General features: G+C 41.7%; 2 protein-coding genes across 8 annotated transcripts in view; both read right to left on the bottom strand.

Annotated features, from left to right (window-relative positions):
• Positions 1-617, bottom strand: part of Trim37 (tripartite motif containing 37) — a 111,861-nt gene extending 111,244 nt beyond the window's left edge. For all 5 annotated transcript variants that reach the window (XM_042690794.1, XM_042690775.1, XM_042690803.1 and 2 more), the window contains exon 1: positions 202-617. In XM_042690794.1, coding sequence (XP_042546728.1) covers positions 202-222 — 21 coding nt within the window. In that variant the 5' untranslated portion in view covers positions 223-617. The remainder of the gene's footprint in view (positions 1-201) is intronic.
• The window catches only part of Ska2 (spindle and kinetochore associated complex subunit 2), a 35,335-nt gene that overhangs the window by 11,012 nt on the left and 1,525 nt on the right, over positions 1-22,798 (bottom strand). The window contains exons 2-5 of one of the 3 annotated variants that reach the window (XR_006149106.1): positions 17,484-17,570; positions 15,933-16,109; positions 7,824-7,960; positions 3,656-3,777 (exon numbers count right to left, since the gene is read on the bottom strand). Coding sequence is in view for 1 of the 3 variants with exons in the window: in XM_042690852.1 (XP_042546786.1) it covers positions 7,892-7,960; positions 15,933-16,109; positions 17,484-17,570 (333 nt within the window). In the remaining 2 variants the exon portion in view is untranslated. Of the gene's footprint in view, positions 1-3,335; positions 3,778-7,551; positions 7,961-15,932; positions 16,110-17,483; positions 17,571-22,798 lie in introns of those variants that run through there. The other 2 variants (XR_006149105.1, XM_042690852.1) reach the window with 2 other exon arrangements.

The following is a 22,798-nucleotide window of genomic DNA, read 5'->3' as shown; positions in this document are numbered from 1 at the left end:
GCCAGAATACGCAGCACCTGAATGCAGCACTGTCTTGAGCATAATAAGGGACCTGGGAAAGCAGCAGAATGAGCACCGGGCCCAGGCTGTTATAGCTTCCTTCCCAGAGGGAGCGCCAGGGCCAGGCGACCCGAATAACACAACGCTCACCAGCGGGCGGGAAGGCAGCACCCCACCCCCATCCCACCCAACGCCTCTCACCTCCACACTCTGTTCGTCCATTGCCTCCGGCTCTCGGCGGGGCCCGTAACGACCCGCGGAGTCCGTGGTCGGCCCTATTAAGTGACGGCCCGAGGTCGCCAGGTCCACTCGCCCGGGAACAGCCCGGAGCCCACCTCAGGGGGCTCCAACAACGGCCCCACCTGCGCGCCCCATCGCTTCAAGTTCGAGGCCGGCTACCCCCATTTCGCCATTTTTAATCGCGCGCCGGTCTTGGGGCGCACGGACCAGGCGAGCAGTGTACCAGTGCCCCTTCCTCCCGCCTCAGCCACCGGCGGGAGTCGACTGGGGAGCTTCGACCCACGTGACGCGGACGCGCGCCGGTCGAACCGCCGCGGGAGTCCTGAGGCGCAGGTCGCGGCAAAAGGCGCCGCGAAGGACTCGCAAACACCAACCGTAACCAGGGCAGCCGACCGGGAAGGCGCGGTGCGCATGCGCGCCAGGCGCTGCGGGCGGGGCTGCGACGAGAGAGGCGGGCGCCTAGATCCCGCGGTGCCGTGGGGAGGGTGAGAGGTCCTCGCACACGAGACTTGAAGTCGTTGCCGCAGGATGGGGGCGCACACGAGACTTGGTGAGTCGTTGCCGCAGGATGGCGTGCCCGGGGCGGGCGGCTGGCGTCCGCAGCGAGAGCCTGGCGCTTCGCCCACTCTCAGCGCGGAGGGGCGGGGCCCCCTCAGCCCTCAAATTTTAGCGCGCCACGGTCTGGAGCCACCTAGCGTGCGGTGGGGAAAGGTGGGCCCGGAAGCCACACCCCTCGGCCGTCCGACTCGGACTCCGAGATAGTGGGACGAAGCCTGTGCTCCTCTCGCCCTCTGCCCTCGTGGAGATAAAAACCTGGAATCGGAGACTCCGGGCTGGTTGGTTCTTTTAGGGGGACGCCCAGATTTTAAGGTTCCGCTCTGTCTACCGAAATAAATGAAGTTCCAAAGCTCTAGGCTAAGCCAGGCCCCAGTAATCCTAGTTAACTCAGGAGGCTGAGATCTGGGCATCACGGTTCAAAGCCAGCCAGGGCAAGAAATTCTGAGACCGTTAGTCCCAATGAACTATTAGCTCCAATGAACTATCAAAACAGGAAATGAAGCTGTGGCTCTAAGGGCACTAGCCAGAAGCTCAGGGACAGGGCCCAGGCCCTGGCGAGAGAAAGAACGGAAAGCATCTAGGGTTGTAAGGAAAAAAAAAACACAAAGTTCTTAACTTGAAATCCTATTTTTCCTTTCTGACAGCTATTTACGTGTCCTAACCTAGATTGTACCTGTAGGGAATGTCAAAAAATTAAAATTAAAATCGAGAATTTTACCTCACCTTGTTAAGAGTTCACAAGTACAAGTTCCTTACACTCAACAATATAGCACAAATACTATTTAGATCAAAATATTCTTATATATTTGCCCAAGAATCCAAAAAAAATGTAGAAAATATTGCACTAGCTCATGGCTAGAAGACCTATACAACTAGGGGCTTTATTATTGTAAGCCCACTCAGATTTTAATTTAGGCAAAAAAAAAATTTAATTAAGAAAGCTAGAGGTTAATGACTAATTCAGAGAATTTTAAGTTTTATTGAACAAACATAAAGGGATGGAAATTAGTTGTATCAGTTTCAATTCCAACTAACAAGAGTGGATATCGAGGGTATAGAATCAAGCCAGGAGCTGATGGCTATTGCCAGCAGTAGAATTCTCGTGCCAGGAGGCAGAGATCTGAGGATTGTGATTTAAAACCAACCCTGGCAGGATAGTATGAGACTCTTATCTTTAATCAGCCGAAAAGGAGCTATGGCTCAAATGGTAGAGCCTTGAGCAAAGAGGCTCAGGGACTGCACCCTGAGTTCAAGACTCAGGACAAGCACTAAACCAAAAAACAAACAAACAAAAAACCAGAATCAACAGTTGCTGGTGGCTCACACTTTCAATCCTGAGACTCTTATCTCTAACCAGCAAAAAAAACAAAAGTGGAGGTGTGGCTCAAGTAGTAGAACACCAGTATATAAGGCCCTGAGTTCAAGGCCCAGAATCAGTTTTTTTTTTTTAAATGGAATCTTCTGGACATGTTTCACTTCAGTATTCAGGTACTTGGGTTTTGTTAGAAATACTGTTTTAGAGCTAGCAGAAGTTATATTAGGAGTCAACCACAAAGAGACGGGAAATAAAATATGAGAAACAATTTTAATTAGACAAGGAAGAATCCACACTTTTTGTTTAGAATACACTTTATTTTAAAATATTAAAATATTTCTAAGAAACATGGACATTGAGGAGAAACCAATCCCAGAGAATAGTGATTGAAAAGAACTGATTACTGTAATGATTAGAAACCAATATTCCAGACACAAGGAATGTGCATCTTCCCAAATGTAAAGACAGTGAGAGCAATCATTGCATAATGCAGCAGATGCTCTCTTCTAATTGTTTTGGGACATTTTGGTTTTTGTTTTTACCAAGGATTTATTTATTTTAGTTTAGCACAGTTAGGGTAAGGAGAAAGAAACACTTCCTGCTCCCCATGCAGGAAGCAGGAGTTCAAGATGCTCTACCAGTCCTGAGGCTTGAACTCTGGGCCTATCCACTGTCCCTGAGATCCTTTTGCTCAAGACTAGCATTCTACCACTTGAACCAGTGATTAACTGCAGGTAAGAGTCTCACAGACTTTCCTTCCCCAGGCTGGCTTCAAACTCTGATCCTCATATCTCAGCCTCCAGAATAGCTAGGATTGCCAGGCTTAAGACGTTCTGCTTTTGACAGCATCATTGCACTGGGCAGTGATTGCATTGAGAACCAGGTATTCACCGTAACAATCTGGCCTGTGTAAATTCAATCAATAGAGGAGAATTAAGGCATCAGAGTATTACAAGCATATGACAGATTTAACACCTTATCAGCTGCCTAACATACATTAAAATTTGTAGGAAAATACCATATAAGGAGAGATATTTCATGGGGAACTGGTAGAGAAATCTGTAGAATACAAGACCTGTAAAACATTAAAGTGACGTATGTGGTTTGGGTGATTTGACAGCCAGGAGCTAGTGGCTCCTGCCTATAATCCTAACTACTCCAGGAGGCTGAGATCTGAGGGTCCAATTCCAAACCAGCCTAGGCAGTAATGTCTTGAGACTCTTAAAACTCAAAAACAAAACAACAAAAAGCTGGAAGCAGAGATGTGGTTCAAGTAGTAGAGTGCCAGCATTGAGCCAGCTAGCTCAGGGACCTCTCCCATTTCCTGAGTTCCAGCCCCAGGTCTGGCATACAAAAAACTAAGGACTTCTTCAACTTTGACTTCCAACTCTCACGCAAGTTCGACTAGTGACAAATTGTAACATAACTGTAAGAGAAATGGATTCTGGAAAATGTAGTTCCCCACATTATCAGAGACATCACAATCCCACTCCAATTCAATTTTTCCTAACATAGGTCTCTCTTCATCAATGTGAACTATACAAAGGCCAAATGATGAAATTAATTCACATTGACAACTAAATACAGAGGCTGAAGTTCTATCACTCAGAAGACAGAGGCAGGAGGGTGGGAGTCCATGGGAAGAGCCAACATTTAGAAGAAAACTGAAAAAAATCAGAGAAAAAGAATGTAATCTAGTTTTTTCCCTGACCACTTTATACTACTTTTTATTTCTACCAATCAACAAAAAAATGCCCAGAGCCATTGCATTACTAGGACCTTCTTAAATATTGCCTGAGTACTAAAGAAAGTATCTCAAATTTTAAGGTATGTATTACTCTAATAGGGTTTAGAGATATTCTGTTCTGGAAGTATATGTCTTTTTTTTTTTTGGAGTCCGGTCGTGGGGCCTGAACTCTGGGCCTGGGCACTGTCCCTCAGCTCTTCATCCCAAGGCTAGTGCTCTACCACTTGAGCCACAGCGCCACTTCCAGCTTTTTTTCCTTTTTGCTTATGTGGTGCTAAGAAATCGAACCCAGGGCCTCATGCATGCAAGGCAAGCGCTTTACCACTGAGCCCCCTTCCCAGCCCAGTATTGGCTTTTTAATCCCAAGAAATACTGGTGGCTTGAACTTGAAGCCTTGTACCTTTTTTTTTTTTTTTTTTGCCAGTCCTGGGGCTTGAACTCAGGTCCTAGGTGCTGTCCCTGAGCCAGTTTGTGCTCAAGGCTAACGTTCTACCACTTAAGTTACAGTGCCACTTCTGGCTTTTTCTGAGTAGGTGATTTGAAATAAGAGTCTAATAGCCTTTCCTGCCCGGGCTGGCTTTGAGCAGTAGCACTCAGACCTCTGCCTCTTTAGTAGCTAGAATTACAGTAGGATGCTGGCACGAGGCAACCTTGTACTCTTGCCTAGCTTTTTTGATCTTGGCTACCACTATTCCATTGGAGCCACACCTCTAGTCTAGCATTCTGCAGGTTAACTGGAGCTGAGTCTCTTGGATGTTTTTACCCAGTCTGACTTCAAAGCAAGGTTGTCCAAGTCCAAACCTCCTCAGGATTATAGGCCACAAGCCCTCAGCTCTTTTCTTAGTTTCTTTCAGTGTCTCATAGCTCAGGCTGACCTTAAACAGTATACTTGATTCCTGGCTTTAGCCTCTGACATATACTACCATATTCAATATACTAGATTTTTTTCCTGTATGCCCTACAGCACTGCATCAATGCTTTGAGGGTCCATTTTAGGTAGAAACTTCATAAGGTTAAAGAATGCCTAGACTGAGGTGATTTCTAGAGGGTATTAGAATTTGAGTTTAAATGGACTAAGTTGGGAAGACCAGTCCTCATTGTGGGGTAAGCATTATCTAATTGGCAGGGGGACCCAGATAAGACAAATACACAAGACAAATCTCTCTGTGAGAACTGGGATAAACTGTTTTGTTGCTTGATCACTCACTTCAAGCTTTTCTGCTTTTGGACTCCAGGAATTGCACAAGCAAGTGTCAGTGTCTGAGTTCCTAGATATTTGGTATTAGAATAAAGTTGTACCTATGTCTCCAGCTTACAGACAGCCCATTGTGAGACATTTCAGGCACTGCCAGTTATCTTAATAAGAAATTTGAACTCGAGGTGCCAAGGCTCAAGCCTGTAATTCTAGCTACTTGATGGTGGAGATAAAGGGATCTTGGTTCAAAAGCCAACCAAGGCAAAAAAAAAAAAAAAGTTTACAAGATGACATCTCCACCAATGGCTAGATGTGGTGGCATGTACCTGTTATCCTAGTAACATGAAAAGCACAAATAAGAGAACCACAGTCCAGGTTAGCCTAGGAATATATCAAGACCCTACCTCAAAAATAGCTCTTTTGTGTGTGTGTGTTTTTGTTTTGTTTGCGGTACCTTTTATCTTGTATATTGTTTATCTGATCCGAGGAAGGGAAGGGGAATCACAGAAACAGCAGGACAAAGGATGAACTAATGTAACAATGATACTCACTAGACACTAAGTTGGAAATGAACTTTATAACTTGCGGGGAAAAGAGAATGGGGAGAGGAAAATGACAGATAATGAGGAAGGGGGTAAGAGTCCAAAAAGAAATGTATTCATCTCCTTATTTTATGTAAGGGTAACCCCTCTGTTCATCACTTTTACAATAAATAAGAAATAAAATTAAACAAAATTAAACACTAAAAGGGCTAGTGTGGCTCAGATAAGAGTACTTGCGTAGTAAGCATGAGGCCCTGAGTTAAATCTTCAGTACTGCCAAAAAACGAAAGTAAAATCTCATGTACATTTTATCTTCTGAAAAACTTCGACTAAAAACACTTTGGTACTACAATAGTCAGTTTAATAATGTAGATGGCTGAGTGATAGTGTACATGCACAGGATAGCGTGAGACTTAGAACCATTTTAAGATTCCTAACTTAGGAATTGCTTATTTCTACAATGTGAACTACATTAGGACTACATTAAACTGGGTAAATGAAGTATGGAAAACAACACTGTGGATAAGGGGAGACAAATATACTTAACTATGTCTCCAAAGCTCAATTTTAACAGTAAAATAGCAAGACCTGCCTGCTTCCCTTCTCCCCAACACAGCATAGCTTCAGTATTTCCCAAAAAATTAGCATTAATAATTTATTGGCTATTTGATCTCTTATTATAGACACATGACTTAATTTACTTTCCTATTCACGTATTAGCCATATGTGTACAATTATAAATAACCCTACAATTAACTTTGCATGAGTGTGTGCATGCCAGTCCTGAGCTTAAAGGCTTGAACTGGGCCTTGGGCACTAGCTCAAGGCTAATTAGCACTCTACCACTTGAGTCACAAATCCACTTTGAGTTTTTTGGAAGAATTAACCTTTTTTTGCCTATGTACAGACTCTACCATTGAGCTACACTGCTATCCTTTCTTATCTGTCACTACTTTGGACAATTATCATATTGCCAATAATTATTTTAAAATAAACTGAAGGACTGGGGATATAACCCAGTACAGAATTTCCCTAGCAATGACAAAGGCCTTGAGCTCTATCCCAGTACCACTAGACAGATCAGACAGACAGGATGAGGACATTGACTTCCACATAGAAATAAGTGGCAAATAGCAGATAAGTACTTCTATGATTTCAGTTTCTTAGCTCTCATTTTCAGTGAACAATTACAAATACAGGCTGCAAGAAAACAGATTTACTTATGAAATACCACAAAGACAGTCTAAAGCAGCATTTGAAAGTAAGTTCATGCTGCTTAACATTGTCCAGGAATAGGAACAGAGGAAAGTCTAAAAGTGATCCTAGGCCAGGTGTTGGTGGCTCATGCTGATAATCCTAGCTATTCAGGAAACTCAGATCTGGGGATTGCTGTTCAAAGTCAGCCTGGGCTGGAAAGTGCACAAGACTTTTACCTCCAATAAACTACCAAAAAGCTAGAAATAGAGGTACGGCCCAAGTGCTAAAGGATCAGACTTAAGCAAATGAGCTAGAGCACAGCTTTCAGTACTAACAAATTTTTTAAAAAGTGATTCTATCACACAAAAGCCAATTTTTTATATTAACTGGATTTTGAGTGGTCAAAATAATGTGGCCCCATCTGCAATCAGCACTTCCATAGATAAAATTGTATGTATACATGTACAAAGTGTAATACAAATATTTTGCCTACCCTTTAATACCTTGAGCTGAAGAGCTGAGGGATAGCATCTAGACTGAGTTCAGACCCCATGACCAATTTAAAAAAAAAACAACAACAACAACAAGCTGGGCACTGGTGGCTTCATCTATAATCCTCAGGAGGCTGAGATTTGAGAATTGAAATTCAAAGCCAGCCCAGACAAGAAAGTGTGAGATTCTTATCTCCAATTAACACCAGAAAACTAGAAGTGACACTGTGGCTCAAAGTGGTAGAGTGCTAGCCTTCAGCAAAAGAACCCAGAAACAGAGCCCAGGTCCTGAGTTCAAAGCCCACGACCAGTGGTGAAGATTAAAAAATAAATAGATGGAAAATAGTATTACAGAACTTCCTTACCTGAAATTACAAAATTGTGCATATGGGTTTGTGTTTACATTTATATTTTTCCCCATTCAATACTTTTGGCTGAAATACATTAATATATTATTTTGCTTTTTTTATCCTCCCCTCTTATTATGAAACCTTCCTGTCACTCAAGCCAAACTTCCACTCCTTTACTAATACCCCACCTCCAGTTGTCATTTTGCTGTGGAATTTTATCTTCTTCATTAGAGTTCTCTTTTAAAATTTCAGTTCATCATAAATCTGGCATGTGAGGTTTTAATTGCTCTGTCACAGTTTTCTCTTCTTCAGTCAATGGTGACAACTAGAAAACAAATAACAAAAATGTACATGTGAAAATGTTCAAAGACTGTTAATTTTAAGTTTTGCCTTGTCACAACAATAATGTTTCTACAAAGTTTTTTCTTGAGAGCTGGGAAGGTGGCTTAGTGACTGACCCCCCAAAAAAAAAATTGTCTTTGTTGCCATTTTTGCTTTTTTTTTTGGTTGGTCATGCGGCTTGAACTCTAGGCCTGAATGCTGTCCCTCAGCTCTTCAGCTCAAGGCTAGTGCTCTACCACTTAAGCCACTTCTGGTTTTCTTTCTTTTTTTTTTTTTTTTTTTTTTGGGGGGGGGGTCCAGTCGTGGGGCCTGAACTCTGGGTCTGGGCACTGTCCCTCAGCTCTTCAGCTCAAGGCTAGTGCTCTACCACTTGAGCCACAGCGCCACTTCCGGCTTTTTTCTCTTTTTGTTCATGTGGTGCTAAGGAATCGAACCCAGGGCCTCAGGCATACAAGGCAAGTGCTCTACCACTGAGCCACCTTCCCAGCCCACCCACTTCTGGTTTTCTGGGTGGTTTATTGGAGATAAGAGTCTTACAAACTTTCCTGCCAGGGCTGGCTTTGAACTGCAATGCTCAGATCTCAGCCTCCAGAGTAGCTAGGATTACAGGTGTGAGCCATGGGTGCCCAGCCTGCTTTCTTCTTTCCTCTTGTTTAATATGTTTTAGGAAAGGTGGGAAGAGCACAGAAATGGAAAGACAAATGGTGAACAAATGCAGCAGTGGTACTCACTAGATACAATGTTGAAAATAAACTATAGAACTTGTGGGTGGGACTAAAAGAAAAAACTGGGAGAACAAGGGAAGGGGGTGACATTAACCAAAAAGAAAGGTATTCCTTACCTGACTTGTGTGATTGTAACCCTTCTGTACATCTTTATAACAATTAAAAAATTTTAAATAAATGTTTCCATAAGCCTATATTTTGTATGTAATAAAAATTTAGGAAGGCAAAGGAAAAAGTTGATATGACTGTTTATATACAAGATATTCTGATGTTTGAATTCCCAAAGAAGTTGTAATTTAGCTGAACAAGTAGGATGGGGAAAAAAAATCATACAATTCAGGATCTATAAAAGAACCAACTCTAAAAATGAACACAAATACTGTTTGGAAATTTGCTCAGTGAAACTGACAATTGGGCTACAATGTGAAGAATAATTAAAATGGTCTTATATATAAATAATGGAAACATGTCAAAAATAGATGAGTTCTAAGAAAACGTTTTATTAGAACTGGGTGAGATGGTACATGTAGCTACTTGTGAGGCTGACATTGGGAGGATTGTGGTTCAAAGTCAGCCTAGTCAAAAAGATACCAACATCTCCAGTGAACAAACAAGCCAAGCACAGCAGCTCATGCCTAAAATAGCAGATATGCAGGAGGACCAGCCTGCAGCTGGTCTTGAAAAAATTACAAAAAGTACTGGGGTTGTGGGTTAGTGGTAGAGCACTTGCATAACAAGAATGAGGACTTAGTACTGCCAGAATTAAAAAAAAAAATTAAAGTGTTATCATTGCACAATAAATTCCGAAGGAAAGTCAGTCGCCAGTAACTATAACCCTAGTTACTCAGGAGACTGAGATTTGAAGATCACGTTTCAAGGCCAGCCTGGCAGGAAAGTCTGTAAGACTCTTATCTCAATAAACTACCAAAAAAGCTAGAAGTGAAGCTGTGCCTCAAGTAGTAGAGCACTAGCCTTAAGCAAAAAGAAGCTTGGGGACAGGACAGCACACAGGCTGAGTTCAAACCCTAGGACCAGGAAAAAAAAAAAATCAGAAGCCAAAACTTGCTTGCCTAGTATGCATGAAGCCCTGGTTTCAATTCCTCAGTACCACATACACAGAAAAAGCCAGAAGTGGGGCTGGGAAAGTAGCTCAGTGATAGAGTGCTTGCCTTGCATGCATGCGGCCCTGGGTTCAATTCCTCAGCACCACATAAGCAGAAAAAGCTGGAAGGGGTGCTGTCACTCAAGTGGTAGAGTGCTAGCCTTGAGCTGAAGAGCTGACGGACAGTGCCTAGGCCCTGAGTTCAGGCCCCATGACTAGCAAAAAAAAGAAAGAAAGAAAAAGCCAGAAGTGGCACTGTGGTTCAAGTCGTAGAGTGTTAGCCTTGAGCAAAAGGAGCTCAGGGACAGTGCCCAGACCCTGAGTTCAAGCCCTAGGACTGGCAAAAAAGCAAAAACAAAACAATTCTCTCTCCCTATGTCATCGGGAAGTCCATTCCTAAACTAATGTTAAGGGAAAACCAGTTTCCCTTGCCAGTCAAGTACACCCCTGGATCTCAGGATGCCATCAGCTTCATGTCAAGGATGTGGCTAGGAAAGAAGACATACACCTCAAGAAGCACTCTGACAGGTCTAAGGAGAAAAGAGGATGAGAAAATAGCACAGTATCCACCAATTCTACCCTACAAATGCAAGAGAAGGGAAGCAAGAGAGGTTGTAAAGGATTTTCATAGAGCACCAGTAAACAGGATGGCTAAAAGAAAAAACAGGATTATATGGAGAAATAACAAAAGTTATAACTACTCAAGTAGTTAATTTGTCCAATTATGTAGGTCACCTCTAGAGAGACTGCCAAATCTGGAACACCCTAGACCTACAGAATCAGAATCTCTAGGGCAGCCAAGTGCAATAAAACTTTCCATGATGCCAGAAATCTATATCTGTAACTGTCCAATCAGGTAATGAAAGGAATGAAATTTTAATTTTGTTATTTACATAGTTGCCACATATGGCACTTGGGCAGTTTAATTCTTGTAACACCCCAGAATCTATGAGTCTTAGCCACAGATGGTTTGGCAACTGATCAATGTTTGCCTAGCATGTCCACAAGACTTGCTGCAATCAACTAAAGAATATCCCTATAAAGAAATGTTATCAGGGCTGGGAAGGTGCTCAGTTGATAGAGCGCTTGCCTTGCATGCATGAGGCCCTGGGTTCGATTCCTCAGCACCACTTAAGCAAAAAGAAAAAAGCCGGAAGTGGTGTGGTGGCTCAAGTGGTAGAGCTCTAGCCTTGAGCTGAAGAGCTGAAGGACAGTGCCCAGGCCCAGAGTTCAGGCCCCACGACTGGACCCAAAAAAAAAAAAAAAGAAATGTTATCATACTAGAACACTGAATAGTTCTCAGTGTTGTACCTGTGATTGTTATGAGGAGTTTTCAAACCATCTGATTAATCCTTAAAGAACTTTTCCAATAATTAAGGTCAAGTTAAGCCAACTAAAGTTTGTAGTAGTTTTTTTTAACACAAGTAACTGAAACATTCATCAATGGAATAACACACATCCTATTTTTAATGCTTTTGTGTTGCCTACTTACTATATTTTTGAAAGTTGGTTTTGCTTTTTTTTGTTGATATAAATTTACTCCTTTTTTTCCTTTGGAAACTCACCTTGAAAATTAAGTATATTCAATCTTCAATCAGTTAAGTTGGAGAAATTAGCTGGGTGCTGGTGGCTCATGCCTATAATCCTAGCTACTAAGGAAGCTGAGATCTGAGGATCATGGTTCAAAGCCAGCCTGGGCAGGAAAGTCCAAGAGACTCTTATCTCCAATAAACCACCAGAAAACTGGACGTGCAGCTGTGGCTCAAGTAGTAGAGGGCTAGTCTTAAGCTAAAGGGCTAAGGGCTGAGTTCAAGCCCCACAACTGACCAAAAAAAAAAAAAAAGGAAATTAGCATGTATTTGCCTTTCTCCAACTTTCTATTCTCAGCTCCCTATTTATTATTTGGATTATCAATTTGGGCAGGGTATGGTAGTCCATGCCTATACTCCCAGACATTCAGGAGGCAGAGATAAGAGGAACACAACCTAAAGCTACTTTGGGAAAAATCCTGTGATCATCTCTGAAAAATAAAGTAGAAAGGTGCCTAGATCAACTATTAGAACACTTACCTGGCAAGCCTAAGGCCTAGAGTTCAATCCTCAGTATGGCCAAAATGAAAAAAATATTATAAATCCCAAGTAAACTTACAGATGCACATCACAATATCCCCCTACACTTTCTAGTGTGTTGGGGGTTGCTTATTTTTTTTAATTATTTTTGGTGGTAGGAGAGTTTGAACTCAGGGCTGAGTGGTAGAGTGCTTGCCTAGCATACATGAAGCCCTGGGTTTGATTCCTCAGTACTACATAAACAGAAGAAGCCAGGGGTGGTGCTGTGGCTTACGTGGTTAGAGTGCTAGCCTTGAGCAAAAGAAGCTCCTGAGTTCAAGCCCCAAGACTAGCAAAAAAAAAAGAAAAAGAAAAGAGTTTGCACTCAGGGCCGTACATGCTAGGCAGTTCCTCTACAACTTAAGCCTCCAGCCTTTTTCAGTTTATTTTTCAAATAGGGTCTCTCGTGTTAAGCATGGGCTTACCTAGATCTCCAGCCTCCTATTCATGACTCCCCTGTAATTGTGATTAAAAAAAAAAAACACAAACTACTGCATTATTTTTATTGGCTGATTCAGGATCTCACAGACATTTTGCACAGACTGATCTCAAACCTCTTTCCTAATCTCCACCTCCTAAGTAGCTAGGCCTGAGCTATCCCCCTCTTCTGCTACCTTTTTATTTTTGGGTGCTGGCCTTGGGCTTGAACTCAGGGGCTGGACTCTATCCCTGGGCTTCGCTTTTCTTTTCTTTGTCAGTCCTGGGGCTTCAACTCAGGGCCTGAACACTGTCCATGAGCTATATACTCAACTACACAGTATGTCCTTTAAACTCAAATTTAAGAGCTATTCTTTGGATATATAATTCTCTATATACATATTATCCCATTTTCAATCATATTTTGGTTATTAAATAGTTCAATAATAGAGCCAGATACCAGTTACTCAGGTAATCCTAGCTACTCAGGAGGCTGAGATCTGAGGATTGTGGGAAGTTAGCCCCGGGAAGGAAACTCCAATAAACTACTCAGAAAAAGCTGGAAGTGGCACGGTGGCTCAAATAGTAGAGTGCTTGCCTTAAGCACAAGAAGCTCAGAGACAGCACCCAGGCCCAGAGTTCAAGCCTCAGGGCCAAAAAATACCCAATAATAAAGCCAGGCACCAATGGCTCACCATCTGTAATCCTAGTTACTCAGATTCCTATTTGAAGCCATGTCAGGCAGAAAGTCCATGAGATGATTTATTGACAATAAATTACCCCCTAAAAAGGTCTGAATTGGAGGTTTGGCTTTAGCCTTGAGCAAAAAAGGTCAGAGACGCCGGGCGCTGGTGGCTCACGCCTGTAATCCTAGCTACTCAGGAGGCTGAGATCTGAGGATCACGGTTCAAAGCCAGCCCGGGCCGGAGAGACCGTGAGACTCCTAGCTCCAATAAACCACCAGAAAACCGGAAGTGGCGCTGTAGCTCAAATGGTAGAGCGCTCGCTTTGAGCTGAAGAGCTGAGGGACAGCACCCAGGCCGAGTTCAAGCCCCACGACCGACAAAAAACAAAAAAAAAAGGTCAGAGACAGTGCTTAGTCCCTGAGATCAAGCCCTAGGACTGGCCCATGTGTGAGTGCACACACACAGGCATACACACGCAGTTTAAATAAAATAGTTAATTTTTACATCTCCCTTTTCATCTTAACGAATGAATGCCACCTCTGTATATTCTCTGAATTTTCTAGTCCCTTGATCTATATCCACACTTCCCAATTTGGCTACCATTGATTCTACTGAGTCTAGAATATGGCCTCCTTTCTCAAAGTTTGTAACCTACTTTTTAGTCATTTATTGGCCATAAGCTGTTCCAAAGTGAAAACTCCCTTAGCTTTCTGCCTTACACATAATTATTACTATTTCAGATATTTCTACTCATAACTGAGCCCTTTTACAGGGATTCAGATGATTACAATTTTATCACTAGAGCATTTACCTAATGTAAGAGACCCTAGGTTTGATTTCCAGCAATGTAATACATCACTACCATATCTTTTTTGTATCAGTTTGTAGTTTCAATCACAAATACTTAAAACAAATATTTAAAAATATTATTTTCTCTTTGTTCACTCACCCACATTTTTATATAAATACTGTACGTACATGTACATGTGAACTATACTTAAACTCTCTAAAAAGGTTTGTTTCCTTCTGAACAGTTGTCTGTAATCCTAGCTACTCAGGAAGCCAAGATCTGAAGTATCACAGATCAAGGCAGAAGAGTCCTCAAGGAGCTGGGAATGTGGCTTAGTGATAGAGTGCTTGCCTAGCATACATGAAGCCCTGGGTTCTATTAATAGTAAATGAAATTGTTGCCAAATCCTTTACTTGTTGGTTCAAAATCTTAGTGCGCAGATCAGCAGCATCCATCATTTTCTTCTACTCCAAGATATCTGAAGTTTTACACAAGTGATTGAAGTACATAATTACAAGAATTCTTACACACTAATAATCTGAGGATAGGAACTAGATGAAGAGAATGTGAAACATCAGGCCCACTCACCCAACTACTGATCAACAGAAGGGAATTAGGGAGGGAGGGAGAGGTTACTAAGTGGTGAACATACTAACACAGCGTGGGTAAAACTATGGGTTTAATACCTCTGCACTAGAGTAATAACAACAACAACAAAATCAGATAATGCGTTCCAGATTTGTCCGGCTCACTAGGTATAAAAGCCAGCAGAGTTGATACACTGAAGTTCTCTTCTGCCATGGCTCCAAGACAGAATAGTTTTTTTATCAGTTATGTCAAGGCCACATACTTATTTTAGAATAAATGGAAATAAGAATAGTTATGTTCAAGGACGTGAAAAAAAATTCATTTCTAACTGGATTTAGTGGGCATACTCCTGGAATCCCAGCACTTAGGACACTTAGGCAGGAAGATTCCAAGGTCAAGGCCAGCCTGATCTACAAAGTCAGAACCTCTTTGAAACCAAAAAGACAAAGGGGGCTGGGAAGGTGGCTCAGTGGTAGAGCGCTTGCCTTGCATGCCAGAGGCCCTGGGTTCAATTCCTCAGCACCACATAAGCAAAAAGAAAAAAGCTGTGGCTCGAGTGGTAGAGCACTAGTCTTGAGCTGAAAAGCTGAGGGACAGCGCCCAGGCCCAGAGTTCAGGCCCCATGACCGGACCCAAAAAAACAAACCAAAAAGACAAAGAAAATTTTGTTTAACAGTTCAGACTGCTAATGGGGGTTTATCTTTTTTTTGTGTGTGTGTGTGGGTCATGGGGCTTGAAATCTGTGCCTGGGCATTGTCCCTCAATTCTTCAGCTCAAGGCTAGCACTCTACCATTTAAGCCACAGCATCACTTCCAGCTTTTTTGAGTAGTTTATTGGAGATACGAGTTTCATGGACTTTCCTGCCTGGGCTGGCTTCAAACTGTGATCCTCAGACCTCAGCCTCCTGAGTAGCTAGGATTACAGGTGTGAGGCACTGGTGCTTGGCTTAATACCACATATTTTTAGCCCAGGAAAAGGCGAAAATTGGACATTGTAAGTATGGTTTTAACTCAATGTACACTGCATTTTTTGCGGGGGGCAAGAGGAGGTGTCGGTCTTGGGGCTTGAACTCCGGGCCTGGGCACATCCCTCAGCTCTTCAGCTCACTCTACTACTTGAGCCACAATGCGACTTCCGGTTTTCTGGTGGTTTATTGGAGATAAGAGTCTCTTGGGCGCTAGGAAGATGGCTCAGTGGTAGAGTACTTCCCTTGCATGAGGCCCTGGGTTTGATTACTCAACACCTCATAAGCAGATAAAGCCAGAGTGGTGCTGTGGCTCAAGTGGTAGAGCCCTAGCCTTGAGCTTAAGAGCTGAAGGGCAGCGCCCAGGCCCAGAGTTCAGGCCCCAGGACCAAAAAAAAAAAGGCTCTTGGACTTTCCTGCCCAAAGCCGGCATTGAACCATGATCCTTGGATCTCAGCCTCCTTAGCAGCTAGGATTACAGGCGTGAGCCACCACCACCTAGTGCGTTTATCTTTTAAAAACAACATTCAGAACAAGAACTATACAGATCCAACTTGTCACTTAAAATCATTACCTCCAGGTCTGTATGCTTTTGTAGTTCTTGTATCATGGTCATGGTCTTATTCAAAGTAGTACAAATTCGGCTCTTAGTCTCTTTCTGCTCAACAACGACTGGCTTAAAACGTGCATACAAGGTTTGGTATCGAGACTTTAAGGCTGTCAATTCCTTTAAAAGTGTAACTGGATTTTTCTATATAAGGAAAAAAAAGTACAGGTTAAACAATGAAATGGAAAATTTAAACATCTTTTTACAAATTAAATTTTACAACACATCCTATATTCCATTTAATTGATGTGACTATATGACAGAATTTGAGAACTGGGGAAAAAGTGTAAGACATCGTTCCTAATCTTCAGGATTTTATAGCCTAGGTACAGGAATAATACAAACACACACACACACACACACACACAAACATACGTTATATACACGTAGAGACAAGTATTAAACAATGGTTTGGATCTATAACATTTGAAGGGGTAGAAGAGAGATAATGAAGAGTAATAGAGTAAATAAGATCAAAGTATTATTACATACATGTATGGAAATGTCACAGTAAAAAACCCATAGTACAACTGATGTACACTAATAAAAAAAAAAAAAGCTGAGCGCCAATGACTCATGCCTGTAATCCTAGCTACTCAGGAGGCTGAGATCTGAGGATCACGGTTCAAAGCCTCAAAGCCAGCCCAGGCAGGAAAAGTCCATGAGACTCTTATCACCAATAAACTACTCAGAAAACAGAAGTGGCGCTAGAGCGCTTGCCTCAAGCTGAAGAGCTGAGGGACAGCGCCCAGGCCCAGAGTACAAGCTCCATGACTTAACCACCAGAAAACCAGAAGTGGCACTGTGGCTCAAAGTGGTAGAGCACTAGCCTTGAGCAAAAGAGCTCAGGGACAGCAACTAGTCCCTAAGTTCAAGTCCTATAACTGACCGCCCCCTCAAGAAAAATGGATACAGCCCAGTCATTAATTACACAATATTTCTAAATAAAAGTGTAGCTTGAGTGGTAGAGGAAAAAGCCAAGTGAGAGTATGAAGCCCTGGATTCAAACCTCAGTGCCTGCACATATATAATTAAGGGAAAAAACTCTAGAAAGTTAATAGTTAATCATAGTTATCCTCTATTACATTAAAAATATTACCAGAATTTGGGCTGGGAAGTTGGCTCAGTGGTAGAGTACTTGCCTTGCATGCATAAGGCCCTGGGTTCAATTCCTCAGCACCACATAAGCAGGAAAAAAAAAGCCGGAAGTGGTGCTGTGGCTCAAATGGTAGAGCGCTAGCCTTGAGGTGAAGAACTGAGGGATAGCGCTCAGGCCCAGAGTTCAGGCCCTACCACGGGAACCAATATTTATAGTATGTATATATATGTGTATATATGTGTATATAGTGTGTATATGTGTACATATGTATATGCAGTGTATATATGTATACATATGTGTATGTGTATATGTATGTATGTATGTATGTATATATATATATATATATATATATATATATATTACCAGAATTTATTTTTAGAAATTTTCCAGTTAAAAAGCTTTTTTATTTTGCATGTTACCTTGCCTGCTGAATCAGGGTGATTAGCCTTGATTTCATATTCCAGCCTGTACTGAATGTAATCCAGGTCAGAATCAGCTTTCTGGAACTAAAAGTCAGCACAAGTAATTATGTTGTAAACCAAATGGTATATTAGTAAACATATTCTTTTCTTTCTCCTCACTTTTATTTGTTGAGACAAAGTCTCACTATGTAGTTCACACTAACCTAGAATTCTGTGTAAACCAAGGGTAGCTTCAAACTCATGACACTCCTGCTTCAGCTTCCTGAGTGCTAGGACTCCTGGCATGACCTAACCCATGCCCACCAAGTCTTTGCACATTTTCTAATATTTACATGTCATGATAAAAATTCATTTTGAAAATGTGAAAATGAAAAAGCATGTGAATCATTGATACCAGAGCATTGGCTCTATTAAGTATTTTCAAACTATTTCACTTGATAGTGGCCCATACCTCTAATCCTACCTACTCAGGAAACTGAGATCAAGAGTTTCATAGTTCCAGGATAACCTGGGAAACAAGTTTGCTAGACCCCTAAGTAGCAACAGAAAAGGCTGAGCATGGTGATAAGCACTTGTTATCCCAGCCACCATAGGAAGCATAAATAGGAAGATTGTGGTCCAGGCTGACCTGGACAAAAACTGAGACCCTAACTCAAAAATAACCAAAGCAAGGCTGGGAAAGGTGGTTCAGTGGTAGAGTGCTTGCCTTGCATGCATGAGGCTCTGGGTTCAATTCCTCAGCACCACATAAGCAGAAAAAGCCAGAAGTGGCCCTGTGGCTCAAGTGGTAGAGAGCTAGCCTTGAGTTGAAGAGCTGAGGGACAGGGCCCACGCCCAGAGTTCAGGCCCCATGGCCAACAAAAATAAATAAATAAACAAACAAATAAATAACCAAAGCAAAAAGGTCTGGAGACTAGAGAGTCCACCTAGCAAGCACAAAGCCCTGAGTTCAAATTCCAGCACTATTTTTTTTTTTGGGGGGGGGGTCCGGTCTTGGGGCCTGAACTCTGGGCCTGGGCGCTATCCCTCAGCTCTTCAGCTCAAGGCTAGCGCTCTACCACTTGAGCCACAGTGCCACTTCCGGCTTTTTTCTTTTTGCTTATGTGGTGCTGAGGAATCGAACCCAGGGCCTCGAGCATGCGAGGCAAGCGCTCTACCACTGAGCTACCTTCCCAGCCCCTCCAGCACTATTAAAAAATAAAATTCGGCAGGGCAACAGTGGCTCACACCTGTAATCCTCGCTACTCAGGAAGCTGAGATCTCAGGGTCATGGTTCCAAGCCAGCCCAAGCAGAAAGCTCCCTGAGACTCTTTTATCTCTAATCAAGTACTCAAAAAAGCCAGAAGTGGTGCTGAGGCTCAAATGGTAGAGCACTGGCCTTGAGCAAAAGAAGCTCAAAGATGGGGCCCAGGTCCAGAGTTCAAGCCCTGGGACCAGAGGGAAAAGAAAAGTCAGACACTGGTGGCTTAATCCTACTTACAATACTGTAGGATTCTATTTCTATGAAAATTTAGAAAACTAGAAAGAACAGAGGTTGCCAGAAGACTGGGAGAGAAGCAATTGACAACAGAGCAAAAATGAACATTTTAATTTGATGGAGATGTTCTGTATGCTGGCTGTGGACATGGCCACATGACCAAAGTACATATTTGCCAAATCTCATCAAACTCTATACTTACATTGAATAGGTTTTATTTTATGTAAATAAAACTCATTACCAAAAAAAAAATTCATACTTAATTCATACTTTAAATCTCATTATTACAACATAAGCTTTATTTATTTCCAAAAAAAATTATATATATTTTTTTTGGGGGGGGGGGGTTGGTCATGGGGCTTGAACTCTGGGTCTGAGCAGTGTCCCTCAGCTCTTCAGCTCAAGGCTAGTGTGCTACACTTGGAGCCACAGCGCCACTTCCGTTTTCTGATGGTTTATTGGAGGTAAGAGTGTGTTTCACAGCCTTTTCCTGACCTGGCTTACGATCCTCAGATCTCAGTCTCCTCAGATCTCAGTCTCCTGAGTAGCTAGGATTACAGGCATGAGCCACGAGCACCTGGCTACAAAAAAAAAAAAAATTTTTTTTTTTTGGTCGGTCGTGGGGCTTGAACTCTGGGCTTGGGCGCGCTCTACTGCTTGAGCTACAAAGCCATTTACGTTTTTTTAGTGGTTTACTGGAGATAAGAGTCTCATGGACTTTCCTGCCTGGGCTGGCTTTGAACCATGATCCTCAGATCTCAGTCTCCTGAGTACTAGGATTACAGGCATGAGCCACCAGTGCCCGGCTACAAAAATACCTGTCAAGTTGCCATCTTAAATATATGGCAGCAATTATTTGTGTCACTTACTAATTCAAAAAACTTTAGTAAATAAAACCTGAGTTACCAGAAATTTTCCAAATGCATTGTAGAAAGAAGCAAATTACAAAGTATTACTCATTTAGACAAACCAAACTTTAGATATTATATGTATTTCCTAAGATTGTTTCACAACATAGTACAGTAGCAGAGTTTTTTGTTGCTGCTGTTTGTTTTGTGTGCCAGTTCTGGGGCTTGAACTCAGGGCCTAGCCACTGACTCTGAACTTTTTTTGCTCAAGGCTAGTGTTGTAACAGTTGAGCCACAGCTCTATTTCTGGCTTTGGTGGTTAATTAGAGACAAGAGTCTAACAAACTTTCTTGCATAAAAGCTGGCTTCAGGGCTGGAAGGTGGCTCAGTGGTAAAGTGGTAAAGTGCATGCATGAGGCCCTGGGTTCGATTTCTTAGCACCACATAAGCAGAAAAAGCCGGAAGTGGCGCTGTGGCTCAAGTGGTAGAGCGCTAGCCTTGAGCTGAAGAGCTGAGGGACAGCGCCCAGGCCCAGAGTTCAGGCCCCATGACGGGCAAAAAAAAAAAAAAAAAAGCTGGTTTCAAACATCAATCTTAGCCTCCTGAGTAACTAGGATTACAAACATGAGCCTCCAGTTCCCGGCTTAAGTTATAACTTTCTAAAACATATAATATCTGTAATAAAATTATACCATTTTCAACAATTTATTGACGTACTGAACAAAGATGTAAGGCAAGAATCACAAATCTGGTGTGCACCCTGCTTTCAGATGCTTTGACAATACTATTGCACTGCTAGCTGTAAAGTACAGTAGTGCAATAAAGTCAGAGCATTCGTTAGCAGCAATAAGGACGAAAGCAACAGAAAAGCATCCTGGTCATCTGAAGTGAAAACAACTGGGTTGCCATTTTAGTCAGAGAACATCCAAAACCTAAAACCATTTATATCAATGTTTATTTTTTAAGCATAAGACTTAAAAATATCAAACGATTGTTCCTTTACAGAAACATGCATAAATGTAAAGAAAATTTGGAAATATGCTCTATATCTTAGTAGTAATTAACATGGATATTAATAATACCTTAGGATTGGTATTAACAAAACCAATTATAATTACCACTAAGGTAAGGCTATGAAAAATATTTCTGTTCTTTGCTGAGATAAATTGTTAATTATTCTTTTCCAAAACAATTAATGGATTACCTGCCATGTAAAACAAGTCCTTTGGAAAAAAGTGTCAAAAATAAGTGAAAAGTAATAAATTTCTCAGAGACAGTGCCCAGGACCAGAGTTCAAGCCCCAGAACTGGCAAAAACAAAAAACAAAAAGGAGAATCTGAAGAGCAGTTTTACTATATAGTCAACATAAAGCAGTAGTGCTAAAAAAACACAATAAAAATTTCTAATAGATTTTTTTTAATCCAGTAAAGGGAGGAGACAGCTACCATTAATATACTAATTCACTGGAAGTGTGGCTAAAATAGTAGAGTGAAAGCCAAAAGCAAGGAAGCCAGATAAGAGCATGAAGCCCTGAGTTTAAACCCCAGTACTCAAGCCATAGGAAGAAAGGAAGGAAAAGAAGGAAAGGAAGGAAGGAAGGAAGGAAAGAAAGGACGGGAGAGAGGGAGGTTTTTTTTTTCCTTTCAGTAAATCATTTGATGTAATGAAAAGACAAAACACTAGTATGTTTATTTCTAGTCACCCTGAGACTGCATCTGTGAAATGCAGTATGGATAGGGAATTTTATTTTACCAAAACCAGAAGACTGTCACATGCAAATTTCATCTAGTCCAACATTTTCCTCAACCTTACAGGCTCATTCCCTTTATCTGTAGGGGTTACTCACAGGGGAGAAAAACAAACAAAACCCCAGTATTCACATCATATTTAGCAATATGGTTTGTCTTGAATAAAACCACAACTATTCCATTAGGCCAGTAATGCCCCTTGGTCATATTGCTACTTCTATATATGATATGTATATCAATTATATATATTAACCAGCTAGGCACCAATGGCTCATACCTGTGATCCTAGCTACTCCAGGAGGCTGAGATCTGCGGATCTAGGTTTAAAACCAACCCAGGCAGTAAAATCCATGACACTCTTCTCTCCAATTAATTTAAAAAAAAAAAAAAAAAAGCCACTAGTGGTGCTGTGGCTCAAGTCCTAGCCTTGAGCAAAAGAACAGCGCCCCAGGACCAGGAGGGGAAAAAAAAATCTTTCTTTTCTTCCTCTCTTCAGAAGGAAAATTTAAAACTACCACCATAATTTTATTAGTAGTAGTATTAGTTGTTGTAGTATGCTGTAAGAGTGATTGAACCCAGAGCCTTGTGCAAACTACCGAGTTCTTACTACACATAAACATTTAAGTCTAGCTAACTCATAACTTTCTAAAACAAACTTTTTTTTAGATGTGTACATAATTGTTTCTATTGTAAAAATAGGATCTAAAGAAATCTGGCAAGATATAAACCCTATTGGAATGCATAGGAAAGCTTAAAAATTAAACAGCTGACTAGGAGGAAAAAAATCTGTTAAAGGAAAAATCAACATTAGTTAACATCTAATAGATAGATGGGAAGAAAAGCTGTGGCTCAAAGTGGCAGAGCACTAGCCTTGAGCAAAAGAGCTCAGGGACAGAGCCCAGGCCCTGAATTCAAGCTCCACCACTGACAAAACAAGAACAAAATACCTAACAGATGGAAATACGTGTATCTCAAGGAAGAAATCGAGAGATGGACAAGATAAAGGCTTTACATTTATGCCTCTTGACAGAATCAAACTACAAAAACTCCTTGTGTATCTCTAAAACACAATACCAAAAAAAGCGCTCAGTCTTTGTTTTGGTCGGTCGTAGGGCTTGAACTCTGGGCTTGGACACTGTCCCTTTGCTCTTCAGCTCAAGGCGAACGCTCTACCGCTTGAGCCACAGATGTTCCTGCCCAAGCTGGCTTTGAACCGCGATCCTCAGATCTCAGCCTCTT

This window comes from Dipodomys spectabilis, unplaced genomic scaffold (genome assembly GCF_019054845.1).
Source record: "Dipodomys spectabilis isolate Male_0828 unplaced genomic scaffold, ASM1905484v1 ptg000004l, whole genome shotgun sequence".
Taxonomy (NCBI): domain Eukaryota; kingdom Metazoa; phylum Chordata; class Mammalia; order Rodentia; family Heteromyidae; genus Dipodomys; species Dipodomys spectabilis.
This window is presented reverse-complemented; position numbering and strand designations above follow the sequence as displayed.